We start from the raw sequence: 9,580 nt of genomic DNA, 5'->3' as shown, positions 1-9,580 counted from the left end.
ATCAATGCTTTTTGTATAAAATGAAAAAAATAAATAATTTAACTTTAAGAAAATCATTTTTAATCATACAAGGAGAAAATATCTAAGCTGTATAAAACATCGGATTTTAAAATTTGAATCCCCTCAAGAGGGTGGTTTTTCTACTTTTAAGGGTAGTATTCTAATTCAAATTAACTACCTTAGACTACGAATTACAGATTTTTTAAGTTATGAAATACTGCAGAAATATTGTAAATATTACTTTCTAAACATTTTAATTGTCGAAAAATTAATAAAAGTTTACACAATTGCTATTAAATATACGAAAGTCAAAAATAGTATAATGAATTTTTAATATAAAATTGTTCTCTATTAAAATTGTATCCGATAGATTAAAGATCTGGTTTCAATCATTTTGTCTGGCTAGATGTCGGCCTATACCACTGAATTTCCACTAACAACGCGTGTGGAAAAAACTACAATTAAATTATATTTAAATTATTTTGGAATTTTACTTGATTAATGATCAAAATAATCTTTAGTATTACGGATAATAAAGCGGTTTTTTGAATAATATACTTCTTTTTAAGCCTTTTTGTGCAATTTTAGTTGTACAAATTGACTGTTTTAAGTTTATTTTTAAAAATGTACTTTCAAAGATTATAGCTCCTCCGCCAGCTCCAGAAATTATTCTATTTTTATTCTAAAAGTGTTTCATTAAATTTACATACCCAGTTGAATGCAAAATGAAATAGTTAAATTTTCAGTTGAAAAAAAAGAATTTTCAAACAAAAAAGTAAATTTTTAACCAAAGAAATGAATCTTCAACCAAAAAATGTATTTTTAACGAATTAATTTAACCTTAAGGGGGAATGGGGGATCAGCACTTGAAAAAAATGGTTTGTTATTGTTTATTTGTGGTAAAAAATTTTTTAAATTTTGTGTCAAAATTTTAAGTCAATCGGAGCAGAACTCTGGAAGTTATAGATTTAAAGCCGACCCTCTTCATAGACCGCCATGCGCTTGAAAATACATGAACGTACCAGAACACAATGAAAAATACTATAAAATAATAGAATTTTTATTAGTTTTCACTACACTTTCTACGATCGTGATGTATGCACAGTGTAATGGAAGAATTAAGGAGCTAAAATCGTTAAAAAATTAATTTTTTTTCTTCACTTTTTCAACGTTTAAAAATTTAAACGAGTTTTTCTCGAAACCACTTCTTAAAAGTCCGTTCCAGCGATTTTACAAAAACTACTGAACCGATCCTTCTTAAACTTGGTAAACTTTTTCTACATATAAAAATCATCCCCCCAACGATATCTTTGTTAAAATTTTTTATATTAACGTCATTTTTTGCTATAAAATGACGAAATTTTTCGTACAAAATTGCATATTTTGCTTCAAATGATCACAACATTTTTTTAAAAAATTCCTAAAAGCAGTCGTTAGGGTCAGGAACAACTTATATTTCAACTAAATTTTGCAACCTTTTTATTTCCGATAAATCTACCTTGAGATATCGCTGGAACCGCAAATCATCTTTTTAAAGAGGCGTACTCGAAATTGCTATGTTACTGGCTTATTTGACGATATTTTTCTACAAAAAATTACTAATTGTTTTTAAAATAATACTTTGTAACATGCAAAGCATTTAAATACATTTACTTTAACCAGATCTCTAAAAAAACCTATAAAAAAGCGGTTTTTCATGCTTTATCCCCCCTTAAACCAAGTAGTTGAATTTCTGATAAAAAAAACGAATTTTTATCAAAATAGTTGCATTTTTAATAATAGTATCAAATTCCTAACCTGTTCTTAGAATTTTTAATCATACAATTTTGAATTCAGAATAAAAAATATAATAGTAGAATTGTATACCAAACAGATTTAACTTTTAACCAATGAGTTGAATTTTGAACTAAAAAAAACTAATAAGTTTTTAGCAAAAAGATTAATTTCTCTTTAAAAACGAATTAAAATATTCGAATTTTTCAGTGAAATTAAGAATCGTCAATATAAAAATGTTTTTTTTTTCACAAAAAAGTACAACTCTTAATCATGTAGTTGATTTGTCAACCAAATAATTGTGTTTTCAACCAAAATGTTTAATTTTCAGCCAAAAATGGAAAATTTGAATTTTCGGATAAAAAATAATTTTTTGAATACAAAATAAATTAATTTCCAACAAAATAGTTCAATAAAGTAAAACCTTAGTAGACCCATGAGTTTAAATTATATAGAAAATCTTTTGTGGCTTACCAAGTAAATCATTTTTAAAAACAAAAAGTTGCATTTCGAACGAAAAATACAGTGGTTAATATGTTAAACAGAAAAGATTTTAATTTTAATCACAAAACAATTTAAGTTACCCAATTAGACGTATTTAAAAACAAAACAATTTAAATTAGCCAATAAGACGTATTTAAAAACAAAACAATTTAAGTTACCCAATAAGACGTATTTAAAAAAAAAAAGATTTTATTTTTAACCAAGAAAGATTCTTCAGTCAAGAGGGAAAAAATATTTTAGTCTAAATGGCAAATTATCTAGAATACACTTAAATTTGTCACGCAAAAGTTAATTTTTTAACGACTAGTTGAATTTCAAACCCATAAGGATGAGCTTTTAACAGAGTAGATTTTCAATAAAAAAGAGTGACTTACCAACAACAATTTATTAAATTTCCGACAAAATAATTACATTTACAACCAAATAATATCATTTTTAACCACATTAATTTTTTTATCTGAAAATTAAACTATTCCATTTTTGGCTAAAAATGAATCATTTTAGTTGAAAATGTAACTACTATATTTAATTAAAAATTTAACTAGTTGGTTAAAAGTTAAATCTTTTTGTTTGAAAATTCTACTATTATATTTTTTATTCGGAATTGATCTTCTTTGATTAAAAATTCTACTGGCTATTCAGGAATTTTATACTTTTGTTGAAAATGCAACTATTTAGTTAAAGTCATTTTTTTAGAAATTCAACGACTAATTCGTTAAAAAATATTATATTCTCTCATCGGTTGAAAATTTAATTATTTTGTTGACAATTTTTTGGTTTGAATTAATTTCTTTTAACTGAAAATTTAACTATTTTATTTTGGAATGAACTAGGTATGTACATTTAATGAAACACTTTTAGAATAAAAAATAATAATTTTCAGAGCTGGTGGAGGTGCAATAATAATCTTTGAAAGTATATTAAAAAAAATAAACTTAAAGCAGTCGAATTGTACAACTAAAATGGCATAAAAATGCTTGAAAAAGCTTAAAAAGAAGTATGCTGTTCAAAAAACCGCTTTATCAACCGAAATATTAAAGATTATTTTGATAATTAATCAAGTAAAATTTCAAAATAATTTAAATATAATATAATTTTTGTATACACAGTATACTTATTCTGCGAATTTTCTTTACATATTCAAAGAATCTTCCTTAAACAACTATTATTTTAAGAAGTACAGGTCAGCGTGTTGTTACTGGAAATTCAGTAGTAAAAGTCGATGTCTAGTCCGACAAAATTATTGGAACATGAACTTCAATCTATTGGATGGAATTTTAATAGATACAAATTTTATATTAAAAAATGTATAATACTATTTTTGACTTTCGTATATTTTATAGTAAGAGTAGTGCAATAAAATATAATCATGAAAAGTAAAAAGATGTTTACATGGAGGTATCGAACTTTCAATTAAAAATAGTTGGATTTTCAACCAGAGATACTCTGGAAATCTTTTTTTTTTTCTTTCGAAAATTATTTTTCTAGATTTACCTAGTTTCATCATGCACTTCTGAAAGATTTACAACTTCCTCGGACGAAAAAAGAAGGTTTCAGAAAAGTTTGAATTCCAGGGTGAAAGAAAATTTCCAATTTTCTTACATCGGTCTATAAATCTCTATGGCTCTGGACATTTTCTTTCGAAACCCTTAAGTAATAAGGGTGAAGTGTTGAAGGGTCGCTATGTGTAAGGGTATGTGTATATATGTGCAATTTTCAATGGAAATATGTACGTGTCTGACCATAAATAAAAATTCTCTAAACAGTTCTGGTTTATGTTTTATCATAAAAATTTCTTGCTAAACAGAACATAAAAAATTGTTGAGGGTAGTTTTTACATAACAAGGGTTGATTAATATAAGAACATGTATCGTCGTTTAAAAGTAAGTTATATTATTATGGATTTTCCAAACAAAATATTTTAATCCATTACTCACGGAAATATTAGATTAATAAGTTTATTTCTTATTCATTGATAATATTAAAGGGGCGAATGACACATAATTTATGAGACGTCTCGAATATCGCTGATCATTTTAAATGCAATTAAATATCAAAACAAGATGTTTGCAGCAACAAAGTCCAAATTCTTAAACTATATGTCACATAGCGAAGCATTTTCGGGGTAGATTTTCTGAATTATAATACTCTAGAGGGTAAGTGTTTTTATGACACAAGCTAATATTGCAATAGAGATTAAATTAAAACAATTTTTTGTCAAAACAATAAAAGAAAAGAATTTCACCTCTTAAAACAGTACAAGACTCAAAAATATATAAGGGGTGATTGCAACCCCTAAATGTGAACAATTGCCGAGAAAAAAAAAACAACAATTTTTCCCACAGACTGGGATCCTCTTTTCACCTGCAAAGCAACAAAAAAATCGATGCCGTAGGCCAAACAAACACCCATTGTTAGTAGACTTTTATCTAAAGAAAGGGTAATAAATAGTGTATGCGTAGCGCGCACAATGTTCTAATTGTTTGAAAAAAGATGAAGTGATTCTAGTATTTATGGAGTGAAATGAGGAAATTTAATGTTGAGGTCGGCCTCTGGTTGAAACGCCCTTTATTAAAAAAATTCGAAATATGTGTAGAAGATTTGCGTATCGTTTTGGTCCAATTTCGGGACGAAATTGATCAACTGGCATTTACTGTGAGTTTTGGCCCATTTTTGACCCAAATTTGACTTAGTAAATGAACTAACAGACTGATGCATTTGTTTGCAGGTTTTCACTGGCGCTGCAACCTGTTTCTATGCCTTCATTGGATTCGACATAATAGCTACAACTGGCGAAGAAGCGACGAATCCGAAGAGGAGCATCCCTCTAGCTATAGTAATGTCACTTCTCATTATACTCATCGCATACGTCACCAGTAGTATGGTACTCACATTGATAGGTAAGTTTCTAGAAAAATAAAGTCCAAAACCAAAGTATTTTAGGGAACATAAAGGGATATTTTGGAAAGGAGATCACAGAATAAAGTAATGATAAAATTTGTTGCAGGAAATTTTTTAGAGGGATTCAGTTTTATTCACACAACTTCGTGTTTTTTAAAATACATGTGTTGTCATGGAAAAACAAAAAAAGTTTAACCGATATTTAGTTAAAGTTTATCCTGTAAAGTTAATTTTTGTTGCGGCGAATCTTTAATCGGAAATCGATGTAAAGTTTATCTTCTGTTTTTTCTGTGATTGTAAAAAAAGGGAAAAGTTTTTTCTGTACTTCTAATACTGACCACTAGGGTGGTCCACATTTTGGTTTCGAATTTTCATACACGTCGTCCGGAAATTTGTTTGAATCTACAAAAAAAATTAATTAATTAAAAAAAAAAATTTTTTTTTTAGTTTTCTCAAGCGCTGTAAGGTTTGACGCGTATTTTGCATAAAAAAGAGGTTTTTGTACATTTTATTCAGAATCGTCAATATTAGGTGCATCAGTTTGAAACTTAACATTTCTCTCCACATTTAGCCATAGAATGTAAATCAAATATTACTTTTTAAATTCTACCCCCATAAGTCTGTTTTATAGGGTCCAAAGAAATGTCATGAGTGAAAAATAGGTTTTGCGGGTTTTTGGTGCTAATTATGACTTTTTTTGCGATTTTTTAAACGTGAAAATTGGTTCTAATACATAAAATACTACTTTATACTAATAATTAAATGTTTGCATCAATTTTCTCCTAAAATAGAGACAGAGAGTTGCAGTTTTTCAAAAATTGTCCACTTTTTGTCCAACTGATTATTAGAGTGATGTAAAAGTTAATGATTATTAAAAATAATAGTTTAAACAGTGTATTATTATGCAATTATTATTATTATGTATTATTATTGTTGTTAATATTCTATTTCCTTCGTGGTAGAAAATTGCGGTTTTTCTGAGATTTTTGACTATTTATCTATTCCCTCTGAGTGAATTTATAATTAATTAAATTTATTCAAAATAACTTTTAAACAAATTATTATTGTTTATAACTATTTAAATCTATTTTAATGCCAGGTAGATGCAGTTTTTTCTGACATTTTAAACTTTTTGTCCACTTTTAAATGAATGAGGTAATAATTAATCAAACTTAATAAAAATAGTTGTTTAAGCAATTTATTATTGTTCATAACTATTTTCGCTTAGATAAGTGATATAGAGTTATGTGTTTTTCTGAAACATTTAACATTGCTTTTCCGTTCTAGTTATAAACAAATAATAAATAAATAATGGACAGAATCATTCTCTTTAATCTCTTACTTTTTTGTAAATATATTTTTCTGAAATAAATTTGTTCCTAAACTAAAAAGTCAAAGAAAAGCTGAACATTTCAAGAGAACAATAATAAATTATTTTAACAAATGTTTCTTAAATTTAATCAATTATTATTTCACTAAATGACAAGTGGACAAAAATTTCCAAAAAACGTAACTACCTGGCATTAATATAGAAGAAGATAGTTAAAAAACAATTAGTTTAAAAAATTATGCTTGTTGAATTTCATTATTTATTACAACACTCTTACTGGAAAGTGGACAGAAAGTTGTTCATTAATGAAAAACCCTCACCTTTCTAGCAAATATCTAAAAGAAGATACCTATAAACAATAATAAATTCTTTGAACAAGTAAATTTGTAAACATCCATTATTTATTACTATCTAACACTCATAAAGAAGAAGCTACTTACAAACAATAATAATTTGTTTATATAATTATTTATGCTGATTTAAATTAATTATTAACTCGCTTCATGTGAAAAGTGGACTAATAGTTACAAATTTCAGAAAAAACTGCAACTTTATATCACTATTCAAATTGAATATTATTAGCAATAATGATAATTTTTTTAAACAATTAATGTGGTTAAATTATTATTTATCTCATTCTAATTGAAAGTTGGTCAGAAAGTGGAACTTTTTTTAGAAAACTGCAATTTTCCAGCATTAGTCCAAGAGAATATTATTATTAATAATAATACATTTTTTAAACAATTATGTTTGTTAAAATTAACTATTATCACTTTCTAATTGGAAATTCGAAAAAAGTGGAAAATTTGTGGAAAAAACCCGCGACTTTCTGACTATTCTAAGAGAAAATGGCTACAAGCAATAATTAATTATTTAATAAATTTATTTAAACATCTAATTATCAGCATAAAGTACTATTTTATGTATAAAAACATATTGCAATTTAAAAAAAGCAAAAAATCATAATTTTCTCACTTATATGGTTCATTTGGGACCCTATAAAAAGAGTTATTAGGTTTTATGTACAAAGTAATAATTTATTTGTATTATATAGCTAATTGTGATGAAAAATCTTGAAGTTCAACTCAATTCACCTAATGTTGACGATTCTCAATAAAATTTACAAAAAGGTCCTTTTTTCTTATTGAAATTACATGATAAACTTCATGAGACTTGCCCCACCTCTGAATATCGTTTTTTTCAATGGATTTATATTTTGTGGATTCGAACAAACTTCTGGGTGATATTCATAAAAGTTCGAGAAAAAAGTTTTTCAATGCATTTTTGGACCACTCTACTTACCACTGTTACTTACGATTAAAACTTTGACTGTCTCTTCAAATTAAAAAAAAATTTAAAGATGATATAATTCCGAATTATTTGCTAATTTAAAATTTCTAGTTCCTTACGACGAAGTCGATCAAGACTCGGCGTTGGTGGAAATGTTCGGCTACGTTGGAGCTAATAAGTGCAAATATATTGTTGCTATTGGTGCTCTAGCCGGATTGACGGTTTCCATGTTCGGTAGCATGTTCCCCATGCCTAGGATAGTTTACGCTATGGCTCAAGATGGACTGATTTTTCGGTATTAGTTATTTTTCCAAAAGTAAATTTGGTAGATTTTTCTTAAATATATTCAATGTTCAACATTCTTTTAAATTAGATCCTTGAGCAAAGTGTGGCCCGTGACAGGGACTCCAGCCTTAGCCACCTTAATTTCAGGAGTATGTGCTGCTTTCGCGGCACTATTAATTAAATTGGAAGTATTGGTGGAAATGATGAGTATTGGTAGGTATATCAATCATCAAAGTTTTAAGTGATACCTAATTCAGTTTTGGGGAAAAATTTAATCAAATTTGATTTTTTACATTTTCTCATTATTCAGGTACTTTGCTAGCCTACACTCTAGTCTCTACGTGCGTTCTAATATTACGGTACCAACCAAACACCACTAACTTGGTCGAGTTATTGCCTCAAAGTTTACGCACACCTTGTCGAACTCCAACGAAAGAACCACAGAGCAACGGGCAAGTTAGTTACGGCAAAGAGCTCAGACCAGATCAGTTATCTTCAGCCTTGAACACAGTTCAGGCGTCTCAATCGGAACTTGTTGCCAGTAACAATGGCCAACGTGTCATGGTAAATGTTTTTTATTACTTCCAATATAATATATTTTATTTATATATGATTGGCCCAGAAAAAGGCTCTAGTGCTGAAATTGATGCTTTCGAGAAAAAATTGTTCAAAGTTTGACAACACTTTTTTTAGTGATCCAAACCCGGCACTCCCCTAGTCCTAAGTCTGCACATGATTGTTACTGCTGAAATTGATAAATTTAGACCATTTACAACGAAAAAAAACATTTAGAATATTGTCAAATGGAATCAGGGAAAATTCAATGGGAAAACAAAGAAAATAAAAGGACTACCTTTTTGGTGCCGAATCAGGACCACTACGGATGTTTATACCACAGAATAAAGTAATGATAAAATTTGTTTCAGGAACTTTATTAGAGGGATAAAGTTTTATTCAGACAACTTCGCGATTTTCAAAACACATGTGTTGCCATGGAAAAACAAAAGGAAGTTTAACCGATATTTGGTTAAAGTTTATTCCGTAAAGTTAATTTTTGTTGCAGGGAATTTTTCATCGGAAATCGATGTAAAGTTTATCTTCTGTTTTTTCTGTGACATTTCACGTTATTACGCACATGAAACAAATCTGAATGAAAAGTAATCTTTACCAGGCGAAAGCACACATGAATCAACTCAATTAATCGATTGCACTTTTCAAACTATTTGCTCACCTGTAGCAGCTTCACAAGCATGGAAGAAAATAGAATTCCGTTTGCATGACAATTTCATACCCCGCTCACGTTGTCAAGCTACTAGGCAGTCTGATAAGTACCTGAAAATTCTAAGAGATGGCATTAGTATTCACTAATGTGAACCATTTTTGTTGAGCTTGATACTTCAAATGACGCCTGTCAAAACTTCAGCCATTTATGTTTACGCATTTACAAGTTACAGGACTGAGAAGCGACTAACCTGCGAGTTTTTTTTAATATGGAAA

The 9,580-nt window shown here is 28.2% G+C and overlaps 1 protein-coding gene across 1 annotated transcript in view; it reads left to right on the top strand.

Annotated features, from left to right (window-relative positions):
• Positions 1-9,580, top strand: part of LOC117177073 (probable cationic amino acid transporter) — a 119,748-nt gene that overhangs the window by 79,984 nt on the left and 30,184 nt on the right. Inside the window, exons 5-8 of the mRNA XM_033367555.1 lie at positions 5,006-5,177; positions 7,910-8,093; positions 8,172-8,296; positions 8,394-8,647. Coding sequence (XP_033223446.1) covers positions 5,006-5,177; positions 7,910-8,093; positions 8,172-8,296; positions 8,394-8,647 — 735 coding nt within the window. The remainder of the gene's footprint in view (positions 1-5,005; positions 5,178-7,909; positions 8,094-8,171; positions 8,297-8,393; positions 8,648-9,580) is intronic.

The sequence above is a fragment of the Belonocnema kinseyi genome, chromosome 7 (genome assembly GCF_010883055.1).
Source record: "Belonocnema kinseyi isolate 2016_QV_RU_SX_M_011 chromosome 7, B_treatae_v1, whole genome shotgun sequence".
Lineage (NCBI taxonomy): Eukaryota > Metazoa > Arthropoda > Insecta > Hymenoptera > Cynipidae > Belonocnema > Belonocnema kinseyi.
Note: the sequence above shows the minus strand (reverse complement) of the source record. Positions and strands in the feature narration are given on the sequence as shown.